Raw genomic sequence first — 25,529 nt, forward strand, 5'->3', positions numbered from 1 at the left:
CTTCTTTATAGAAGTTGGTGTCTTGGACCTCCAGAAAGTGGTCCACAGCATGGGGTGATTGATAGGTTTGTGGCCTAAGGTAGAAGGAGATGAGTTTTTAACTTCAAACTTTCCGCATTTTCACTCAAAGAGTTGAACTGCACGTGCATGTAACAAGAGCTGTATAACTCATCTCCTTCTACCTTAGGCCACAAACCTATCAATCACCCCTGCTGTGGACAAATTTCTGGAGGTCCAAGACGCCGACTTCTACAAAGAAGGGCATATGCTCCACGACCGCTGGACTAAGTGTCTAAATGTAGGAGGGGACTAGGTTGAAGAGTAAATATGCTAGGTTTTCTAAAATCAACTCCTACCTTAGGCCATGAACGTATCAATCACCCCTCGTACTTCGATCCCGTGCAGCAGCGCTTCCCCTCGCCCCCCCCCCCCCATACCAGATGCTGATGCAGCTAGTTAGAATGTTTTTCATGGTACAGCTGTGGACATTGGCGAGTGTCTTTGGTGGTATACCAAATCTTTTCAAACTCTTCATGTGATCCGTTGTTGAGCCGTCTTTGTAGCTGTGTCACTGTGTGGGTTCAAGTTAGATCCTCAGAGATGCTGATAGCCAGGAATTTGAAATTGCTTACTCTTTCCACTTCTGATCCCTTGATGAAGACTGGTGTGTGTTCCTTCATCTTACCCTTTTTGAAGTCCACAATCAGTTCTTTGGTCTTACTGACGTTGAATGCAAAATTGTGCTGCATCACCACTCAACCAGCTGATATATCTCACTCCTATACACCCTCTCATCACCACCTGGCATTCTGCCAACAATGGTTGTATCATCAGCAAATTTATCAATGGCGTTTGAGCTGTGCCTAGCCACACCGTCATGGATGTATAGAGAGTAGAGCAGTGGGCTAAGCACATATCCCTGAGGTGCACCAGTGTTGATTGTCAGCAAAGTGGAGATGTTGTTTCAGATCCACACAGATTGTGGTCTTCTGATTAGGAAGTTGAGGATCTAGTTGCAAAGGGAGGTACAAGAGGTCCAGGATTTGGAGCTTTTCAATCAGAACTGTAGGAATGTTATATTAAATGCTGAGCTGTAGTCAATATACAGCACCCTGACGTAGGTATTTGTAATGTCCAGGTGATTCTACCTGTCTGTTGTGAATAGAGACTGTCCAAACTATGCAGGGGGATAACAGAATGACACATTAAAACTCTGGCTTCTCTTTTCCAGACAAATCCTGGCTGATCTACAGACATTCTTCCATGCGTGCCAATTTAGTTTGCACTTTAAAATTATTGACAGGCAATAAATCTGCCCTTTTATATTGTTGCCTTGTAATCCTTTAGACCATAAGACATAGGAGGAGAATTAGGCCATCTGGCCCATCGAGTCTACTCTGCCATTCAATTATGGCTGATCCTTTTTTTCTATTTCCTCCTCAACCCCAGTTCCCAGCCTTCTCCCCGTAACCTTTGCTGCCATGTCCAATCAAGAAACTATCAGTCTCTGCTTTAAATACACCCAACAACCTGGCCTCCACAGCTGCATGTGGCAGCAAATTCCACAAATTCACCACCCGTTGGCTAAAGAAATTTCTCCGCATCTCTGTTTTGAAAGGGCACCCCACTATCCTGAGGCTGTGTCCTCTGGTCCTGGACTCTCCCACCATGGGAAACATCCATTCCACATCAACTCTGTCTAGGCCTTTCAACATTCAAAAGTTTCAATGAGATTCCCCCCTCATCCCTTCTGAATTCCAGTGAGTACAGACCCAGAGCTATCAAACGTTCCTCGTATGATAACCCATTCATTCATGGAATCATCCTTGTGAGCCTCCTCTGGACCCTCTCCAATGCCAGCACATCTTTTCTAAGATGAAGGGCCCAAAGCTGTTCACAATACTCAAGGTGAGGCCTCACCGGTGTTATAAAGCCTCAGCATCACATCCTTGCTCTTGTATTCTAGACCTCTTGAAATTAATGCTAACATGGCATTTGCCTTCCTCACCACCAACTCAACCTGCAAGTTAACCTTCAGGGTGTACTGCACAACGACTCCCAAGTCCCTCTGTATCTGGGATTCCTGGATTTTCTCCCCATTTAGAAAATAGTCCGCACATTTATTTCTACCACCAAAGTGCATGACCGTGCATTTTCTAAAATTGTATTTTATTTGCCACTTTCTTGCCCATTCTCCTATGTTTCCTCAAAACTACCTGCCCCTCTACCAGTCTTTATATCATCTGCAAACTTGGCTCCAAAGCAATCTATTCCATCATCTAAATCATTTATATACAGCATAAAAAGAAGTGGCCCCAACACCAACCTCTGAGGAACACCACTAGTCACTAGCAGCCAACCAGAAAAGAATCCTTTTATTCCCTCTTGCTGCCTCCTACCAATCAGGCAATTCTCTAATCATGTTAGTAACTTCCCTGTAATACCATGGGTGCTTAACTTAGTAAGCAGCCTCTTATGTGCTACCTTGTCAAAGGCCTTCTGAAAGTCCAAATATACAACATCCGCTGCATCCCCTTTATCTATCCTACCTTTATTTAAGGGTGGGGGAGATTGGACTGTTTGTCTTGAAGGACTGAACAACAAGTCTTGCTGTCTTACTTTACCTGATGTGTAGATTATCTATTTACTTAATCAGTGATCGGTACTATTTCTCCCCAGTTCACTTATCATTCAGGTAACAATTATCTTTAATGTACAGTTACCAAACTTTATGCCAATGAAAATGTTTTCTAATTTGCTTTCAAAAAACTTATTAGGGGCTTGAGGGATTTCGGTGATGCTGAACCATTTTTCTGGATTGTTGGTAGTTACTCAATATACCAGTACACTTCCAATTGTTAAATGATGTTACACAGTGCTATAATAAACTTTACAGTGAAGCAGGTGAGTTTAAAAGCACAAGGAAACGAAACCCAGTGAGTTTAAAGGCAGCATCAGAAAACGTGCCCCTGATATGTTAAAAGTGAACGTGGGAAGCAGAGCCAGATGCTGGACTATCAGGATTTCCACATAGGTAGTAGATAGTCAGAATTTACTATATTCAGCAAATATTCTCTACAGTTGAAGTGAGGAAGGCAAGATTTCCAGTTTCTCTGGTGTCTTTACATAATAAAAACATCTTTAAGCAACTATTAAGTAGCTGGAGGATTGCAACTTTAAATTGGTTCATTGTTGACTTTAGGCAATTATTAGGTACGTACAGTAGAAAAACAAAGAATCAGTTTCTTTTTTTGATATGCCAGTATAAATATATGCAGGACTGTGAATGTGGGAATTGTTATCTATGATATTGGTGTACTACACCAAAGAGCAAAAACATGCATCGTTCTACTTACATTGAATGTCACAATATCAGGTGACATTCTGTTATGTTTATGATGTAACTGCCACTTCTGCTTTTTCAAGTAAATTCCTGTTGCAATATATATGTATATATTTTATGTATTTCTGATTGAGATGCATTTCTTAATGTAGGAATTATCCAGTCTGTAATTGATTTTGTTCTCTAGGAATTGGTTCAATAACAAATGAGACATTGGATACAGTAAAAGGAAGTACCGAAGATGAAAATCTCAACCTAACAGATGAACCACCAAAAATCTCACTAATTACAGAGTGCATTGTAAACAGGCAAGAACTGCTGACAGTTGAACAACCGGCGATCTCACCTCCCTTACTCTTAAAACCTTATCTGCCAACACTGTGCCATGAAATCAACTTTGATGTTCTGAAATCTGGGGTAGCATATTTGAGTGGTAGGTACTTAATAATATCTGTCAATGCATACAGCACCAGCAATCACAGAATTAACTGCACAGACTTTTACCCAAAGCTGCAGCTGGATACAGTGGTATATTTTGCATTTGAGTATTATGGTGACTTAGGACAAAAAAAATCAATTTGCTGCATGAACTCAGCAAGTTGAGCAACATCTTTGGAGAAAGGGAAATGAATTGAATTGATATTTCAAGTTAAAACTTTGTGTTAGCATATATGAAGAGGGAAGGTAGTCAGTATGAAGATGAGAGGGGAAGTAGTAAGACTACTTCCCCTCTCATCAGTAGATGATTGTGAACCAAGGAGGGGTAAAAGCTCTAGATAATTTCATTGTAATGACAAATGCTGATTTGTTCTAAGTTTTGTGTGAAGTTGCAACTTGATTTGCCATTAATACCGTAACTATTTTGATTATGGGTTTTACCACTGGAACACATGACTTTGTTATATAGATTAACTTTTGAAACTTATCAAAGCAGAGGCAACGTAGCCTTGTGCACTGACTGCCTATTGCCCTTGTTACACTCTCTTTTGCTCCCTTATTCTTCATGTTGAAATGGCGATTTCTTTAGTTCGCCCAGTGGTAGGCAATAGCAAACCACCGTTGCTAGATACTAGGTTTCCTAGAATCTATTTGTTAAGAAAACCATGGTCAAACTCACAAAATGCGTCGCACAACAACAGCGTCAAGAGGATCTTCAAGACAATTCTGAAGATGCTTCGCTGGGTCGGGTTGTTTCTGGTCAGCAGGGGATCCCCGACTGTCATCAAGTTACTGCTCATAAAATTCAAGTAACACAAGAGAAAATTATTGCCAATTGGAATGTAAGAACCCTATATCAAGCAGGAAGATTGGACAATGTGATAAATGAAATGGAAATACTGAAGATTAACATCATGGGAATTAGGGAAGTTGGTTGGATAGGTGCTGGAACATGTCAGAATAGAAATAAAACACTAATTTATTATTGTGGAACATCCCATACTAATGGAGTAGATATTCTTATGGATGAAAACATGGCAAAAAGTGTTTTAGGACATTGGGCAATATCAGAAAGAGTGCACCTTGTTAGATTCAGAGGACAACCATTTGATTTAGCAATTATACAGGTATATGCACCAACAACAGATGGAACAAATGAGGATATAGATAAATTCTATGAAGAGCTTGAACAAGCAAAGAATGGATGTAAATCTCAAGATATCGTTATTGTTATGGGAGAACTAAATGCTAAAGTAGGACAAGGTGCTGATGGAAATACCACAGGAAAATTTGGACTGGGGAAAGAAAGAAAAGAGGTGAGAAATGGGTAGAATGGTGCAAGATGAATAATCAGGTCATTATGAATACCTACTTTAAAAACCATCCAAGACGCTCGTGGACCTGGAAAAGTCCAGGTGATAACATTAAAAATCAAATTGATTTTATTACTATAAACCAAAGATTTAGAAACTCAGTGACTCAATGCAAAACATATCCAGGTGCAGACTGTAATAGTGACATAACCCAGTACTATGTCATGTAAAAGTGAAACTTAAAAAACTAAAGAAGCAAAAACCTGAACAATCCCTTGACTACTTGCAATTAATTAAAGAAGAAAACTTAAGACAAAAATTTACAATTGAAATAAGTAATAGATTTCACAGTCTAGAAATAGAATCTGTTGAAGATGATAGCAATCATGCAGAAATGAAATTTAACTCTCTAAAAGATGCCTTGGTAGAATCAGCAAAGTCAGTGATTCCTAAAAAAGAAAAAAGCACAAAGAATAAATGGATGGCAGATGAAATCAAAAATCTAATGGAAGAAAGGAGACAGAAGAAAGCAAATCCTATAGAATATAAGTCCTTAGATAAAAAAAGTTAAAAGCTTATGTCAAAAAGCCAAAGAATGGTTAAACCAGGAATGTGAGCAAATAGAAGGAATCCCTATTACTGATCCAAAAAGGTTACATCAACAAATCAAGAATATCATTGGCAAAAAGCTCCTCTGTTCTTCAGGTGGATGTTTGAAACTAAAGGACAGTACCATTATCATGGAAAAAGATGAGATTATGAACAGATAGACTGAGTATATTCAGGAATTGTTTGAAGAGACTGAGGCAAAAAAAAAACAGAAATTAAGGAAAACATTAAAGGTCCAAGTATTTTAAAATCTGAAGTTCGTAATGCAATAAATAAGATGAAGAAAAGAAAGGCAGCAAGTCCTGATGAATTTGTAATAGAACAAATAATCACCCCTGAAGATTATGGAATTGAAAAACTTACTGATTTAATCAATGACATTTATGAGACTGGAATAATACCAGAAGAGATGAAAATATCAGTATTTATCACTCTTCCTAGGAAACCTGGAGCAATAGAATGTGAATGAAATAGGACCATAGTTTAATGAGTCATATCACCAAGATACTTCTAAGAATTTTGATGACAAGAGCTAAAAGTAAGGTACAAGCTGAAATAGGTAAAGAACAATGTGGTTTTGTGAAAGACAAAGGTACAAGAAACGCAATATTGATGTAAGGATACTATCAGAACGAGTTATTCAAGTGCAAAAAGATTTGTTTGTTTTATCAACTACACAAAAGTATTTGATAAAGTGAAGCACAATAAGTTATTTGAAATATTACAGAAAACTCTAGGTCTAGATTTGAAAGACCTCTGCCTAATCAGAAATCTGTACTGGGAACAAAGTGATGCTGTAAGAATAGATGGAGAAGTGAGTCAGTATACGAAAATCAAGAGAGGCGTTAGACAAGGGTGTGTTTTCTCCCCTAATTTATTTAATATGTACAGTGAAACAATATTACAAAAAATAAGAGACATCTTGGGAATCAAAGTTGGTGGTGAAAACATCAATAATTTCATATACTGTATGTAGATGACACTGTTAATTGCAAGTACAGAGGAAGAGCTACAAAACTTAATTGATATAATTGTTGAAGAAAGTGCGAAAATGGGTCTGTCTATCAATTGCAAAAAGACGGAATGTATGGTGATATCCAAAAAAGGAGAGTCCTGTCTGCAGGCTGAGAATAAACGGGAAAGACATAAGACAAGTACAGAACTTTTGCTACTTAGGAAGCTGGGTGACATCAGATGGCAGGTGCGACATGAACATCAAAAGAAGAATAAGGATGGCAAAAGGCACCTTTTCGAGAATGAAAAGTATATTGACCAATACTAAACTAGGCATGACAACCCGCCTCAGAGTACTGAAATGTTATGTTTATCCAGTTATGTTATATGGCTCAGAATGTTGGACGATATCTAGTAACATGAGGAAACGAATTGAAGCAGCAGAGATGTGGTTTTTGAGGAGGATGCAAAGAATATCATGGATGAAACGAATATCTAATGAGGATGTCATGAACAGAGCAAACACAAAAAGAGAAATAATGTATGAGATCATGAAATGGCGATGTAACTTCATTGGACATGTGATTAGGAAAGAGGAGTTAGAATGCACGGTAATTATGGGAAAGATTGAAGGGAAGGAAGCAAGAGGAAGACAAAGTCCAATGATGATGGAGACAGCAGCCAGAGGACTGGAAATGAATGCCAATGAGTTGATCCACTTGACCTGAAACAGGAGTGTGTGGGCCATGGCAGTCAAAGCTCAAACTGGGCACGGCACCTGATGATGATGATTCTTCATGTTCCTTTCCCATGGATGTTGCTTGCTTTCCCATGCAATTTGATGTTCTTTAATTTATCCTTCAGGTTTTCTTAGAGTTAAAGAATGTGTAAAAGAGATCAAACTGTTATCTATGGAAATAGCAGACCAGGTCACTTATAACCATTATTTGAAGTATACATTTTCTTCAAAGATAGATGTACAGATTGATTTTTTGGAACAAAGTAAATTGCATAATGCTTTATTTTGTTTCAGGAGCCAGAGATAGATCTGGTCGTGGAGTGGTAATAGTAACAACGAGGAATACCGTTTGGCTGAATCCATATTGCAACATACCTGAACTTGTGTGTCTCCTTGTCTACTTTTATAGTCTTCCCAGGTATTCAAACAGTTTTATTTGTATTGCACTGCGGTAGTTGAATTGAATGTTTAGACACAGACACACACACACACACACACACACACACACACGCACTTTTTTTAAGTAATTAAAAATAGTAGTGGAAAAACAGAAATAATAACAGTAGTGCTCATGGGTTCAATGTCCATTTAGAAGTCGGATGGCAGAGGGGAAGGAGCTGTTCCTGACTCATTAATTGTGTGCCTCCAGGCATCTGTATCTCCTTCCCGACAGTAACAATGAGAACAGGGCATGTCTTGGGTGATGGGATTCCTTAATAATGGATGCTGCCTTTCTGAGGCATTGCTCTTTGAAGGTGTCTTGAATACTATGGAGTCCAGTGCCCATGATGAAGCTAACTAATTTTACAACTTTTTGTAGCTACTTTCGATCCTGTGCAATAGCCCCGCGCGCACCCCCCTATACCATACAGTGATGCTGCCTGTCAGATTGCTCTCCGCGGTACATCTGTGGAAGTTTTTAAGTGTTTTAGGTGACAAACTAAACATCCTCAAACTCCTGCTAATGAAATATAGCCATTGTCTTGCCGCCTTTGCAGCTGCATCGATATGTTGGGACCACGTTAGAGTTTTATAGAACTGTAGAATCCCAGAAAAAAGGGGGAAAATTGGAGAGAAGGACTCTCATTTGTAGATACACCAGAAATATGGTGAAGATACAAAGAAATAAATGAATAACCACCTGAGAATTTCATCAATGTCTCTGCAATTGGCACAATTTTAACCATATGAACATATTTTGAATATCCATCAGTTTTGACAAATTCATCATAGAAAGCAATTCCACCCAAGCCACGCTGCAAAAGGAGGAGGGTTAGGCATGTTGCTGGTAACCCTATCATGTAAAGAACAGTGTTACAGAAATTCCTACAGAAGCTTCAAAGACCTCATTCCTGGGAGAGAAAGAGTCTTCACCTAGAAGATGTATAAGGTTGTGTGGCGAAAGCTGAAGCTGCATTGACCTCCTTTCGGCACAGAACAGAGGACTCTGGCAAGCTGCTGCAGGCGGCCGATGCTCCGGTAGGGATGATCGGCTTAAGCAAAAGACCATAGAAAGCATCTTCGATATGGCTGCCTCTCTGCCTATGACTGCAAGAAGCTGCAGAGAGTTGTAGAAACAACTCTGCACATCACAGAAATCAGACTCCCCTCCATGTACTTTAGCCACATCTCACTGCCTCAGTAAAGCAGCCAGTATAATCAAATACCTCACTCACCCCATTGCCATCAGTGCAAAGGTACAAAGGCCTAGTCTTTCATCAAGCTAAAAGACAGCTTCTATCCTGCTATTACAAAACTATTGAACCATTCTTTAGAATAATATGATAGACTCTTGGCATTAAAATTTACCTCGGTTTGACTGTTTATCTGTACTGAACTTTCTCTATATTGTGACACTATTCTGCACTTTATTGTCGTTTTACCTTATAATACGTCAATGCTGTGTTATAATGAATTGATCTGTATGGATGGGGTACAAGACAGGTTTTTCACTGTACCTCCGTTTATTTGACAATAGTAAACCAATTTGCATTCGCTATTATTGTTATTGGGGTTAGTTGAACTATGAATAAATACTGTGAGAAAAAGTTAAGTACTTAATCATGACATAAATATGGGATTTTCATATTACAGTGTCCTGAAAGTTCTACTTTGATTTGACCTATTGAAATTACATTTTAGCAAATAAAATGCAGTGTTTATTACACTCCAATAAAGGTTTGTTCTTTGTAAACAGGTAAATTAACAGATTAAGATTTTCTATTCAAGACTCCCTGAGAAATTAACTGTATATCTATTTTTATTTCATGTTATACTAGTGCACATTATTTGGCCTCTCTCAAAAGATTGTGTGAAATTGTGAAAAGCTTCCTAAGGTCATTATATAGAACATAGAAACATACAACACATTACATGCCTTTCAGCCCACAATGTTGTGCTGACTATGAAACTGCCTAGAATTACCTACTGTAGAGGCCTCTATTTTTCTAAGCTCGTGTACCTACCTAAGAGTCTCTTCAAAGACCCTATTGTATCCGCTTCCACCACCTTTGCTGGCAGTGCATTACATGTACCCACCACTCTCCGTGTAAAAAGCTTACCCCTGACATCCCCTCTATACCTACTTATAAGCATTGAAAACTATGCCCCTTTGTGTAAGCCACTTTATCCTGGAAAAAAGCCTCTGGCTATCCACACGATCAGTGCCTCTCATCATCTTATACACTTCTATCACATCACCTCTCATCCTCCGTTGCCCTAAGGAGAAAATGCCAAGGTTACTCAACCTATTCTCATAAGGCACGCTCTCCAATCCAGGCAACATCCTTGTAAATATCCTCTGCACTCTTTCTATAGTATCCACATTCTTCCTGTAGTGAGGTGACCAGAACTGAACACGGTACTCCAAATGGGGTCTGACAAAGGTTTTATCTAGCTGTAACATTACCTCATGGTGCTTGAACTCAATCCCATGGTTGATGAATACCTACACACCATATGCTTTCTTAACCACACTGTCAATCTGCGCAGCAGCTTTGAGTGTCCTATGGACATGGACCTCAAGATCTCTCTGATCCTTCACACTGCCAAGAGCCTTACCATTAATAATATATTCTATCTTCAAATTTGACCTACCAAAATGAACCACTTCACACTTATCTGGGTTGAACTCCATCTGTCACTTCTCAGCCCAGTTTTGCATCTTGTCGATGTCCCGCTGTAACCTCTGACAACTCTTCAGACTATCCACAACACCCCCAACCTTTGTGTCATCAGCAAACTTACTAACCCACCCTTCTACTTCTTCATCCAGGTCATTTATAAAAATCAAAAAGAGGAGGGTTCCCAGAACAAATCCCTGCTGACCTCCATGCAGAATACGAACCATCTGCAACCATCCTTTGCCTTCTGTGGGCAAGCCAGTTCTGGATCCACAAAACAAGGTTTCCATGGATCCCATGCCCCCTTACTTTTTGAAGGAGCCTTGCATGGGGAACCTTATCAAATGCCTTAAAAAAATCTATATACACTACATCCACTACTCTACCTTCATCAATGTGTTTAGTTACATGCTCAAATATTAAATCAGGCTCGTAAGGCACGTGCTGCCCTTACAAAGCCATGCTGACTATCGCTAATCAGATTATGTCTCTCCAAATGCTCATAAATCCTGCCTCTCAGGGTTTTCTCCAACAACTTTCCCACCACTGAAGTATGATTCACTGGTCTATAATTTCCTGGGTTATCTCTACTCCCTTTTTTTGAACAAAGGAACAACATTTTCAACCCTCCAATCCTCTGCTACTTCTCGCATCCCTATTGATGATGCAAAGATCATTGCCAGAGGCTCAGCAATCTCCTCCCTTGCTTCCCACAGTAGACTGGGGTATATCTCATCCGGTTCCAGCGACTTATCTAACTTAATGCTTTTCAACAGCTCCAGCACATCCACTTTCTTAACCTCTATATGCTCCAGTGTTTCAGTCCACTATAAGTCATCTCCACAATTGCCAAGGTCCTTTTCCCTGGAGAATACTGAAGCAAAGTATTCATTAGGTACCTCCGCTACCTCCTCTGTCTCCATGCACACATTTCCACTATCGCACCTGATTGGCCCTATTCTCACACACTCAACCTTTTGCTCTTCACATACTTGTAGAATGCCTTGGGGTTTTCCTTAATCCTGCTTCTCATAGCTCCTTCTAGCTCTCCTAGTTTCATTCTTAAGCAGAATGCCATGCAAATGTTCCCTGAACATTTGCCACTCGTTTACCTGAGAACATCTGCTTCAATTTATGTTCCCAAGTTCCTGCCTAATAGCATTGTATTTCCCCCTACCCCAATTAAATGTTTTCCCAAATAGTCTGCTGCTATCGCTCTCCAGCTCTCTGGTAAAAGAGACAGAGTTTTTATCACTACCTCCAAAAATGCTCTCCCACTGAGACATCTGACACCTGACCAGGTTCTTTTCCCAATACCAGATCAAGTACAGCCTCTCCTCTAGTTGGCTTATCTACATATTGTGTCAGGGAACTTCCCTGAACACACCTAACAAACTCCACCTCATCTGAACCCCTTGCTCTAAGAAGATGTCAGTCAATATTAGGAATGTTAAAATCTTCCATCACAACAACCTTATTATTGCACATTCTAGAATCTGCCACCCTATAGATGTTTGTTAATGTTGTCAACAAAGTAATCTGTTAATATGGGTAAAGCTCTTATATCATTTACTATTTTTGCTTCATGTTTCAGACAAGAAACCCAGAGTGCAGGACTGACCATTTTAGTGGATGCACGGCATTGCTCCCCTGTGTCAGCATTATTTAAAGCTTTCAATATCTTGCAGGTGATGAATTTTAAATTTGTAATTTGTTAAATCTTGAAAAGTGCCCAGTTTCTAAATCTTTGTTCTGGTTTTCTTGTAGTATTTAAATTAGTTTTAGGTTACGGATTGTACAATAGAAATATGTCAAGCAATTAACCAAAGCTCTTTCTAAAAATAGCCAGTTTTAGCCACTTTAATCTAACGCTAAACATGTACAGAATACCAATATTCTGTATAACTCAATGGTAAAGGCTCTGCCTTATAGGCACAAGTGAATCAAAAGAAAGTACTTTGCATTTGTATTCCCCTTACAAGGAAATTAAAAGCTTGCACCTTTGTCTTAGGTATTGATATGCAATTAGGAGAAATTTTGAATCTATACAACTTGTAGGAGCTTTTGCCCTTTGCAAAATAGGTTTACAAAATTCAGGGTGAATTCTTCACAACTCTTTTGAATCGTCTGTGGTGGACTTGATTGATGCTGGCTGTGGCCAAAAGATTGAAATAGCTGAGTGCCCATGGTTCATTAACGTTGAAGTCCCAGGGTAACATTGACTATATTTTTTTAAAAATATATACAGTATATAGCTACGCGAACATTGCTCTGAGCAGGAAATTTTTACAAACCCAGAAAACTGTGGGACACTTTAAATGTTTGTTTTTGTAATATACACATCAAACAAACATAAATCACAGTTCACAACACAGGTAAATGATGTCAGGCGGACAAAAATAACTGACAGGCACAATGGCAAAAGTAAAATGTTTTGACTAGACGGCGTCACTGTTCATTGGGCCAGTGGTTTATTAACAATAAGCTACTGACTTCTGTTTATTGTTACAATTTGTAAGTGTTGTAACTTGAAACATTGACAATATTTGCTTGTTACATACACCTGTTAGGGTGTATTCTCCAGTTACCTTATAAGGTAACCATAGCCTTCAGCGAGAAGCCAATGTCATCAGGTGGTTCCCAACCTTCACAGAATGTTTCGACCCTTAACCACAACACTTTCCAGTTGGTGGGATGGCAGTGGTGGCCAAATCACTGCCCATCTGCTCCTGGCTTCAAGCTCCCCTCCTCTCGCCTACTCCAAATCCAACAATAAATACATTGAAGCTCTAAAATGTTTCAAAGTAAAGTTTGTGGTCCACTTATTATTTAGATAAAATATGGATTATATTAATTAACACATATTTACAGGGTAGTTCATGATAGATTTCAAAGTTCAAAGTATATGTATGTATGTATGAGATTCATTTTCTTACCGGCATACTCAATAAAATCGTATTAGAATAATAACCATAAACACAAGAAAGTCTGCACATGCTAGAAATCCAAAACAACACATGCAAAATGCAGGAGGAATGCAGCAGGTCGGGCAGCATCCATGGAAATGAATAAGCAGTCAACGTTTCGGACCAAGACGAGACCATAATAGAATCAATGAAAGACTGCACCAACTTGGGCGTTCAATCGGTGTGCAAAATACAACAAACTGTGCAAGTCCATAGGTTGTGGGAACATTTCAATGATAGGGCGGGTGAAGTTATCCTCTATCGTTCAAAAGCCTGATGGTTTCGGGATAATAACTGGTCCTGAACCTGGTGGTGTGAGTCCTGAAGCTCATGTACCACCTTCTTGATGGCAGAGGTGAGATGAGAGTATGTCTGGGCTAGTGGGGGTCCATGATGATGAATGTTACTTCTCTGTGACAACACTTCATGTAGGTGTGCTTGATGGTGGGGAGTGCTTTACCCATGATGGACTGGGCCATATCCACTAATTTTTGTAGAATGTTCTGTTCAGGTCATTGGTGTTTCCATACACAGCAGTGATGTAGCCAGTTAATTTACTCTCCACTTCGCATCTGTAGAAGTTTGTCAAAGTTTTAGATGTCATGCTGAATATTTGCAAACTCCCAAGGAATAGAGGTGCTGCTGTGCTTCTTTGTAATTGCACGTGTGCTGGACCCAGCACAATTCCTCTGAAATAATAACACAGAGGAATTTAAAGTTGCTGACCCTCTCCCGCTTTGATCCTCCAATGAAGTCTGGCTCATGGACCTCTGGTTTCTTTCTCCTGAAGTCAATAATCAGCTCCTTGGTCTTGCTGACATTGAGTAAGAATAATTTCAAAATTATATTAGCATTACCCTATATAAAAGGAAATTCCAGCTATGCAGCAATTTTAACATTCCGTTACTGCATGGCCGCATGCTCGCCTAGCTTAGAGGGAACTGCGATCTCAAGTTAGGTGAACCTTTTGCAAGACCAAGCCTTGCAGAAGCATTTCATTTCATATACTCAAGGAAACACAAATCTAATCTGTTCTTATCACTTAACCTTTTAGTCTCTACAACATTCTGGATATAGGAATGATATTGAAGAACATTTTATTCAGAGGGTGCACTGAATTTTTGTAAAACAAAATACAAAATGAAGTAATACAATTATGAATGAGCACAAAACTCCAGAAAACATTTTTGATGAAATACATTCATAGAAATAAGCTGACATGTTTTTAATATTATAACCTGTTTTGGAGGTAACTATTTGTTACTCTAATAGTGATGAGTTCTAATAGGGATATGCAGTAAAAACAAAATTATACAACAAAAATGTTAGAATGTTTTCCATTAAGGTAATTGGAGCATGTAATATTAAGTCCTTTTAAACAGATAAGTGCTTGAAAAAGGAGAGAGCAGACAGTTTGTTAGAAGGATTAGAATGAGTAGTTTTAAGTAAAGCGAAATTACGGAAACCTGAATTTCTTTTGTCTTGTTCTTTTGTGAGACTTTTTTATGTTTTAGTGTGTAAGTGTGATAGACCTTTTCAAATATGAAGTTAACTAGCGTAGTCTGCTAATTATTTAGAATGCAGTGCTATCAATATTTTGCAACAAAAGTATTTTAGCTCTGCAATAAATTGGTGTAACTGCACTTTGTAAAGTATTAATGAATTACATAAACAATGAAGTTCCAAAGTGTCATTCATGCTTTGTACTATCTCAATGAATCACTGGATTTGTAAGATAAAATGTTAAGTGACCATAGATAGCTGCTGCTGAGAACTTTCTTGTTAGAGCCATATCATATATTTATATTAATTCTGTCAACTTTCAAGAAATTGATTATTTATATAATTTATTAGGTGGCAAACACATAGCTGTGCTGTGTTTTAGAAACTTCCCAACATTTACACTTCTTGACATCAAAAAAAAGTTTCATGGGGATGATAGAAATTTCCCTGCTTCTTCAATAGTGTGAAGAGGGCAGAAAATATTGGGAGCATTTTTTTGCAGAGATAGTTCATTGGGAATTGAGATTATTTTACTTCTCCTCACTATAAATGTCAGTATAAGTTATCGTGAACACCTGCACTCAGTACTTGGGTTCCCTTTGAATCTTTTCTATGAGCTTAGATTTATATTTCTCAAAATTATTGCCTCACACTTGAAATTAATTTTCTAAATAGTGGACAATTGCATGATATCAAGGACTTCTTTTAAAGTGAACATAATTGCATCTCATCCAGAAGATATTAACACTGAACTTCTCCTTCAGTATTTGACAGAGGTGACACCCTTAGTTTTAATGCTGAACTATATATAATTATATGTAACTACATGTAATTCATTTTATATATAATAAAATGCTTTATAATAGCTTTGTGTACAAGTTTATGTTGTTAAGGGCTTCACAGTGTTAGTGAAACAAAGTGAAAGTTATTTAAGTAATTCTTTTTCTGCCATTGACTCTTATTTTATAAACCAAAGTGTTTGATAGCAATTGTCTTAAAGAAGGATTTGTATTCAGCTTAGTCGTCTTGGTGTCACTTTGAGGATACCTTAAAGTACTGTTTGGCCAATGAGGTTCATTTTTGTAGGACAAATGGCAGCCAATCTGTGCACAACATTTTCCCAGAAATAACAATTTTAGAAAGGTTGACTAAAGGATAGTTACATGTAACACTGTGAATGACTAGCTTGCTTTTCTTTGAAATAGTTTCTTGGGAACTTTATGCTCAGCTGATAATGTAACCATGATTTCTATATAACATTGTATTTGAGTTAATGACACCTTTAAAACCATGCTACTTACTGTATTCCACAGGAGCATCAGCCTGAATTTATGTGCTGAAATGTATGTAGTCCTTTACAAAAAACTTCTGAAAAGAATGCACATTCTTAGAATGTGGAATGCACATCCGCTACATTACATTGACTATGTTTCATACTTCTTTACAGGACACGCAGGACTTCCCAACTCCGTCCATATTGTTTTGCTGCTGGTTGAACGAGACCATGTATTCCGCTTTGAGAAACCAACTTCCATGCAGGTATATATAATATCAAAAATGTTCATTAATAAATATTATTGAGACTTGATTTATGTCCCCATAGAAAGTAAAATAGGCCCATAATAATATGCCAGCCGTACAGTTGCATCATGAAATTGAGATATGGAGAACAAAGAATTCTTGGGAAGTAGTTTTGCAAATCCTTAAAAATGGCAGGACATTTATTAATGAAACAATTTAAAAAAATGATGTAATCCAGAATGTTTTGCTTTATTACCTAAGTTAGAAAACATAGGCGCAGGGATGTGACTCTAAAGCTGTACACATTCCCAGCTTCCTTTGGAACATGGGAAACCAATTTGAATTCTATAAAATTATTACAGGCCTAGATAGAATAAAGTGTGATTGCTTATTTCACCTCATAAAGAAGTCCAAAACTAGGTCAACATAGATTTAAAGTAGCAGGTCAAAGAATTAGAGGGAAAAAATTATTTTTGTTTTGTATAGGGGTCAGGAGCTCTTTGCCTTTAGGAGTGATAGAGACAACAACCCTCAACATATTTAAAGATTATTTGATGTATACTTGAGGCATCCTAACCTGCCGTCCAACAGAACTAATGCAGGAGGTTTGGATGAGATTTACCTTTATCAACTGGCTAATTACCACCCTGTGTCCTAAATATTCTGTTGTTCTGTGATTCTCAAATAAAACATTTATTACCCTCTGTTTAACTCATCAGTAGTTTGAATTCCAGTTTTAATTGATGAAAGTCATAGTCATACTTTATTGATCCTGGGGGAAATTGGTTTTCGTTACAGTTGCACCATAAATAATAAATAGTAATAGAACCATAAATAGTAATATGTAAATTATGCCAGTAAATTATGAAATAAGTCCAGGACCAGCCTATTGGCTCAGGGTGTCTGACCATCCAAGGGAGGAGTTGTAAAGTTTGATGGCCACAGGCAGGAATGACTTCCTATGACGCTCTGTGTTGCATCTCGGTGGAATGGGTCTCTGGCTGAATGTACTCCTGTGCCCACCCAGTACATTATGTAGTGGACGGCAGACATTGACCAAAATGGCATGCAATTTAGACAGCATCCTCTTTTCAGACACCACCGTCAGAGAGTCCAGTTCCATCCCCACAACATCACTGGCCTTACGAATGAGTTTGTTGATTCTGTTGGTGTCTGCTACCCTCGGCCTGCTGCCCCAGCACACAACAGCAAACGTGATAGCACTGGCCACCACAGACTTGTAGAACATCCTCAGCATCATCCGGCAGATGTTAAAGGACCTCAGTCTCCTCAGGAAATAGAGACGGCTCTGACCCTTCTTGTAGACAGCCTCATTGTTCTTTGACCAGTGCAGTTTACTGTCAATTCGTATCCCCAGGTATTTGTAATCCTCCACCATGTCCACACTGACCCCCTGGATGGAAACAGGGGTCACCGGTACCTTAGCTCTCCTCAAGTCTACCACCAGCTCCTTAGTCTTTTTCACATTGAGCTGCAGATAATTCTGCTCACACCATGTGACAAAGTTTCCTACCGTAGCCCTGTACTCAGGCATATGTATTTGGGGAAAGATAACAAATAATATGTATAAATAATCTGTGGAAAAATGTAAAATCATTAATCTTGTTAAATTAACCTAGTTAAATAGATCTGCTGCCTCTGACATTGTTGATCCACGTTAGCTTCACCTTGCCCCTAACTCTTTAATTTTCATTTTATGCTTATAGCTATTTCTATAGCTTCCTTCAGTTCTGGATGTTGTCTTAGTTTGTATATGACCTTGTTGGGGAGCACAATGTTGCTGCTGATTTCACAACAAGCCCACCAAATATGAGTTGATACTGTCTTTTTAACTGTATTATTTGTTCATATCCTGACTGATGAATATCTTGAAAATCCTGTAAACCAGGTACCTTCAATACAAAACTGCACATCAGCAGCTAGCCTTCAAATACTTGTTACACAGGAGTATAAATATCCTCCTTAAATCAACCTCATCATCATGAAACCTATCCACTTAGGTTTAGTCCTCATGCAGCATCTCACCTATAGCCGTTTATAGATATACAGAGCACTAAAATGGTCACGTTAAGTTTTTCATTAAATAAAGCAGTATTAATTGCATAGTTTATCATATCTGGAATATCCTAAACTCTATATCCCACATTATGCTGAAATTATTCTGCAAATTCTAATTATAAATCATTCTATAATGATTTTCTTTGCACAAAACGATCAAAAATAATGCATAGAAGTAATGATAACTACATAGCAATGTTCTTGCCAAAATAAATAGATACCTTAAAATGGTTAATCTCTATTCACTGTTGTGGATTTATTGCCCAATATCCTGTCACCTGAAACCATTGAGGGAAAACCACTCTTCAGTAGGTTGCTATTGTTGTCTGTGACTTTTACTGACCCATCTATTCCCACGCTTTCCTCACTTGTGGGTAAAGTATCTGGCCTCAGCCCAATACCTCACTCGACTAGTAACTTACAACATGAGAATTCACAGCATAAATCGCACCTTTGAAGCATGTTGGTATTCTTATGCTCCAAACTATCACATTGTCCTATGATCTTTATGACAATTTCTTTCAGTCAGATGAAAGGAATTGTTTCACTGCTTTTATTTATGTTACTGAAATAAGCTTTTAAACAAATTCCCGTTAAATAAAATCTCTTTTTTTCTGTGCAGTTTGAAACTCTGACTTCATTGAAGTCACTACATAAACACATAGAAAGCAATCAGCTGCCACCAGAACTTGATGGAACTTTCCCCTACTGTCACAGTAGCTGGGTTTGCTTTCGTATGGTGAGTGCCAGTTGAGTATATTATTTGATGCAAATTAGATGCTGAATGTAACCACCAAATTAAGATGAGTTTACAATGTAATTAAACAGCCAAGACTTAAGGGAAAAAATATATGAACCATTTGACATACCTTATGATTAGTGGTGTCTGTTCATTGTTGACAGCAGACATAGCTTCACCATGAAGTAAGACAAGTGGAAATCAAAACTGTACTCAGTAATTTAGATTCAATACAGTACTCAGATTCCACAAATGCAGGCAATTGAAGATAGAAAAATACCTTGCATGATAAGTCCTATCAAATTATGAAGATAGTGTGATAAAAGAAGTTTGACTGGCCATTGTACAGTATCTGAGGGGTTGGATTCAATTCCTGCACATTCAGCAATAGTGCATTAACAAAAAAAAATACTATTGGTGCAAATGCTGTAATACCTTTTCTGGACAAACAAAGGGCATGCAGTGGCATGCAGAAGTTTGGGCACCCCTGGTCAAAATTTCTGTTACTGTGAATAGCTAAGTGAGTAAAAGATGACCTGATTTCCAGAACACATAAGGTTAAAGATGACACATTTCTTTAATATTTTAAGCAAGATTACTTTATTTCCATCTTTTACAGTTTCAAAATAACAAAAAAGGAAAAGGGCCCAAAGCAAAAGTTTGGGCACCCTGCATGGTCAGTACTTAGTAACACCCCCTTTGGCAAGTATCACAGCTTGTAATTGCTTTCGGTAGCCAGCTAAGAGCCTTTCAATTCTTGTTTGGGGGATTTTCGCCCATTCTTCCTTGCAAAAGGCTCCTAGTTCTGTGAGATTCATGCACTGCTCTTTTGAGGTCTATCCACAGATTTTCGATGAAGGTTAGGTCGGGGGACTGTGAGGGCCATGGCAAAACTTTCAGCTTGCGCCTCTTGAGGATTTTGAGATGTGTTTAGGATCATTATCCTGTTGTAGAAGCCATCCTCTTTTCATCTTCAGCTTTTTTACAGATTGTGCGATGTTTGCTTCCAGAATTTGCTGGTATTTAACTGAATTCATTCTTCCCTCTACCAGTGAAATGTTCCCCGTGCCACTGGCTGCAACACAAGCCCAAAACATGATCGATCCACCCCCATTCTTAACAGTTGGAGAGGTGTTCTTTTCATGAAATTCTGCACCCTTTTTTCTCCAAACATACCTTTGCTCATTGCAGCCAAAAAGTTCTATTTTAACTTCATCAGTCCACAGGACTTGTTTCCAAAATGCATCAGGCTTGCTTAGATGTTCCTTTGCAAGCTTCTGACACTGAATTTTGTGGTGAGGATGCAGGAAAGGTTTTCTTCTGATGATTCTTCTGTGTAGGTCATATTTGTGCAGGTGTCACTGCACAGTAGAACAGTGCACCACCACTCCAGAGTCTGCTAAATCTTCCTGAAGGTCTTTTGCAGTCAAATGGGGGTTTTGCTTTGCCTTTCTAGCAATCCTATGAGCAGTTCTCTTGGAAAGTTTTCTTGGTCTTCCAGACCTCAACTTGACCTCCACCGTTCCTGTTAACTGCCATTTCTTAATTACATTACGGACTGAGGAAAGGGCTACCTGAAAACGCCTTGCTATCTTCTTATAGCCTTCTCCTACTTTGTGGGCATCATTTATTTTAATTTTCAGAGTGCTAAGCAGCTGCTTAGAGGAGTCCGTGGCTGCTGATTGTTGGGACAAAGTTTGAGGAGTCAGGATATTTATAAAGCTTTGAAATTTGCATCACCTGGCCTTTCCTAACGATGACTGTGAACAAGCCATAGCCCTAACAAGCTAATTAATGTCTGAAACCTTGGTAAAAGTTATCTGAGAGCTCAAATCTCTTGGGGTGCCCAAACTTTTGCATGGTGCTCCTTTCCTTTTTGTCACTCTAAAATTGTACAAAGCAAAATAATACACTAATCTTGCTGAAAATTTTGAAAAGAATGTTTCAGCTTTAACTTTATGACTTTTGGAGATCAGTTCATCTTCTACTCACTTAACTATTCACAGTAACAGAAATTTTGACAGGGGTGCCCAAAGTTTTGCATGCCACTGTTTTAGTAACACACAAAATGCTGCAGGAATTCAGTAGGTCAGGCAGCATCTTTGGAGAGGAGTGAAGGGTCAATGTTTCAAACTGAGATCATCATCGGGAATGGGGACACATTGATATTTTCCCTTTTCCTTACGTAGTATTTATGAAAAAGTTTTTTAATAATTGGAATTAATTTGACATATTCAGATGCAGGTTAGTGACAGATATCAAATATTTTTAACTGTTAACTACTTCTGTTCATGGTGTTTTGCTTGGTACAGTTAGATATCTCGAGAACAGGTGCTGTTTTCTCCCAGTAGGGATTAGTTTTTAGCTCCAAGTGCTCCTACCACCTTTTGTCACCCTGCAAACTTATCCCTCAATCTCTTTGAATTATGGAGGATAGCATATGTATAAATGTCTCTCTCCAGCAGACTTCATCATGACTCCAGTATTTTCTACAATTTTTTATGTTTCTTAATTGTACATATGATTTTTTTTTTGTGTTCTGTCGCTGAGCAGTAGTGAACCATCTGTTTGACCTATCAGAGTTCTCTTTGGGAACTAGTTGACTTGATCAGCATTTCTGATCTGGCTATTGTTCACGATTGCACTTAATAAAAAAAATGTTGTTCTCTTAAATAGCAAGAGGTGAAAAGCGGTAAAAGATTATGCTCTCTTTTGTACTGGGAAGACTCATATAGCTATCTTTACAAAGGCAAGCAGATTAGCATTCTAGTGATTTCATAAATGACCTGGATGAGGAAGTAGAAGGATGGGTTAGTAAATTTGCTGATGACACAAAGGTTGGGTGTGTTGTGAATAGTGTGGAGGACTGTCAGAAGTTACAGCGGGACATCGATAGGATGCAAAACTGGGCTGAGAAGTGGCAGATGGAGTTCAACCCAAATAAGTGTGAGCTGGTTCATTTTGGTAGGTCAAATGTGATGGCAAGGTATAGTATTAATGCTAAGACTCTTGGCAGTGTGGAGGTTCAGAGGGATCTTGGGGTTCGAGACCATAAGACACTCAAAGCTGCTGTGCAGGTTGACTGTGTGGTTAAGAACAGATATGGTGTATTGGCCTTCATCAACCGTGGGGTTGAGTTCAAGAGCCGAGAGGTAATGTTTCAGCTGTATAGGACCCTGGTCAGATCCCACTTGGAGTACTGTGCTCAGTTCTGGTCGCCTCACTTCAGGAAGGATGTGGAAACCATAGCAAGGGTGTAGAGGAGATTTACAAGGATGTTGCCTGGATTGGGGAGCATGCCTTCTGAGAATAGGTTGAGTGAACTCGGCCTTTTCTCCTAGAAACAATGGAGGATGAGAGGTGGCATGATAGAAGTGTATAAGATGATGAGAGGCATTGATCGTGTGGATAGTCAGAGGCTTCTTTCCCAGGGTTGAAATGGCTAACACGAGAGGGCACTGTTTTAAGGTGCTTGGAAGTAGGTACAGAGGAGATGTTTTTACGCAGGGAGTGGTGAGTGCGTGCTGATGGTGACGGTGGTTGAGGCAGATACATTGGGATCTGCTAAGAGACTCTTGGATAGGTACATAGAGCTTAGAAAAATAGAGGGTGAAGGGTAACCCTAGGTAATTTCTAAAGTAGGTACATATTTGGCACAGCTTTGTGGGCCAAAGGGGCTGTATTGTGCTGTTGAACGCAGCAGGCCAGGCAGCATCTCTGGGAAGAGGTACAGTCAACGTTTTGGGCCGAGGCCTTTCGTCAGGACTATCTGAAAGAAGAGCTAGTAAGAGATTTGAAAATGGGAGGGGGAGGGGGAGATCCGAAATGATGGGAGAAGACAGGAGGGGGAGGGATGGAGCCAAGAGCTGGACAGTTGATTGGCAAAAGGGATATGAGAGGATCATGGGACAGGAGGCATAGGGAACCCTAACCCTAATGCGGCAGAGACGGAAGAGTTGCGAGAAGGGGATAGCATTTTTGCAAGAGACAGGGTGAGAAGTGCCGCATCTGCTCTCAGGATGAGGCTTTTCATTCCAGGACATCTCCTCCTTTCTTAAAGAAAGGGGCTTCTCTTCCTCCACCATCAACTTTGCTCTCAAACACATCTCCCCCATTTCACGCACGTCTGCTCTCACTCCATCCTCCCGCCTCCCCACTAGGAATAGGGTTCCCCTTGTCCTCACCTACCACCCCACCAGCCTCCGGGTCCAACATATTATTCTCCGTAACTTCCGCCACCTCCAACGGGATCCCACCACTAAGCACATCTTTTCATCCCCACCTCTCTCTGCTTTCCGCAGGGATCACTCCCTACACGACTCCCTTGTCCATTCGTCCCCTCCATCCCTCCCCACCGATCTCCCTCCTGGCAGTTATCCTTGTAAGCAGAACAAGTGCGACACATGCCCTTACACTTCCTCCCTCACAACCATTCAGGGCCCCAGACAGTCCTTCCAGGTAAGGCGACACCGCCTGTGAGTCGGCTGGGGGGGATATACTGCGTCCGGTACTCCTGATGCGGCCTTCTATATATTGGCGAGATCCGACACAGACTGGGAGATCATTTCGCTGAGCACCTACGCTCTGTCCGCCAGAGAAAGCAGGATCTCCCAGTGGCCACACATTTTAATTCCACATCCCATTCCCATTCTGATATGTCTATCCACAGCCTCCTCTACTGTAAAGATGAAGCAACACTCAGGTTGGAGGAACAACATCTTATATTCCGTCTGGGTAGCCTCCAACCTGATGGCATGAACATTGACTTCTCAAACTTCCACTAATGCCCCACCTCCCCCTCGTACCCCATCCATTCTTTATTTATTTATATACACACATTCTTTGTCTCTCTCTCCTTTTTCTCCCTCTGTCCCTCTCACTATACCCCTTGCCCATCCTCTGGGCTCCCCCCCACCCCCTTTTCTTTCTCCCTAGGCCTCCTTTCCCATGATCCTCTCATTTCCCTTTTGCCAATCAACTGTCCAGCTCTTGGCTCCATCCCTCCCCCTCCTGTCTTGTCCTATCATTTCGGATCTCCCCCTCCCCCTCCCCCTCCCATTTTCAAATCTCTTCCTAGCTCTTCTTTCAGTTAGTCCTTACGAAGGGTTTCGGCCCGAAACGTTGACTGTACCTCCTCCTAGAGATGCTGCCTGGCCTGCTGCGTTCACCAGCAACTTTTATGTATGTTGCTTGAAATTTCAACATCTGCAGATTTCCTTGTGTTTGTGTATTGTGCTGTACGTTTTTCTATGTTTCTATAATACAGAATGAATATTGGGGCAGGTGTAATGATCAGTGGCAAATATTGTTGTCTTGTCACTTATTTAGCGTGGCAGTTATCCTAGTGGGAACTTGTGGAAATATGTGACAGGATTCTTTGTTGTTGTTGTTGTTGTTCGTCCATCGTTGACGTCGATGAGGACCTCGACACCATTATGATGGTGTCGAGACTAGCACGTGATTTGGATTTAAATGAGGGAGAGTTGCGCAGCGTCAGCCTCACTCTCTCTTCCCAGTTCCCATCTGGATCCAGTGGCAAGACAGAGTCTAGATGGCTGGAGATGGGACTAGGCGCAGTGGCTGACCAGGACGTCTTCTGTGTCTTGTCCTGCTCTACACGTTCCACGACGCTTGCAGAGACCGCCTTCTTGACCGTTGGACCTTCCATAGGTCTCGTCCGCTCAATCCGCCGGAGTCTGTCTTCACATGCTGGGATAGACAACTCCCTATCACACCGAGGGTTTGAGACCCGTCGGCTACCCTCACCCGGTTTAGCTGGCTTGTCGAAGCCGTTGCCCGGGGTGTGGCCGCTGTCGCATGCAAACAGCTACGGGGAGCCACAGGTGAGAGCTGAGTGCCAGGTGGGGACCAAAGGTGGACTAACCGCCTTGAAAAGGACGCAACGTTTTTCTATGTTTCTATAATACAGAATGGAATATTGGGGCAGGTGTAATGATCAGTGGCAAATATTGTTGTCTTGTCACTTATTTAGCATGGCAGTTATCCTAGTGGGAACTTGTGGAAATATGTGACAGGATTCTTTGTAATAAGGTACTGCATCACAAGGTTCTTGTCTCAAGGAGCATCATGAAAACACTGCCAAAAGTGCATGGTCTCAATTCATACTGCTTCTAAACATCTAAATATGTCAAGATTAACAAACCATTAGATACTTAAAAGGAATTCTTGAAACAAAAATTAAG

General features: G+C 39.8%; 1 protein-coding gene across 1 annotated transcript in view; it reads left to right on the forward strand.

The window, feature by feature from the left end:
* Window positions 1-7,725: 7,725 nt before the first annotated feature.
* The window catches only part of LOC140199789 (pleckstrin homology domain-containing family G member 4B-like), a 42,471-nt gene continuing 24,667 nt past the window's right edge, over window positions 7,726-25,529 (forward strand). The window contains exons 1-4 of the mRNA XM_072262280.1: window positions 7,726-7,814; window positions 12,113-12,206; window positions 16,435-16,526; window positions 19,210-19,326. Of these exons, the coding sequence (XP_072118381.1) occupies window positions 16,521-16,526; window positions 19,210-19,326 (123 nt within the window). The 5' untranslated portion in view covers window positions 7,726-7,814; window positions 12,113-12,206; window positions 16,435-16,520. The remainder of the gene's footprint in view (window positions 7,815-12,112; window positions 12,207-16,434; window positions 16,527-19,209; window positions 19,327-25,529) is intronic.

This window comes from Mobula birostris, chromosome 6 (assembly GCF_030028105.1).
Source record: "Mobula birostris isolate sMobBir1 chromosome 6, sMobBir1.hap1, whole genome shotgun sequence".
Lineage (NCBI taxonomy): Eukaryota > Metazoa > Chordata > Chondrichthyes > Myliobatiformes > Myliobatidae > Mobula > Mobula birostris.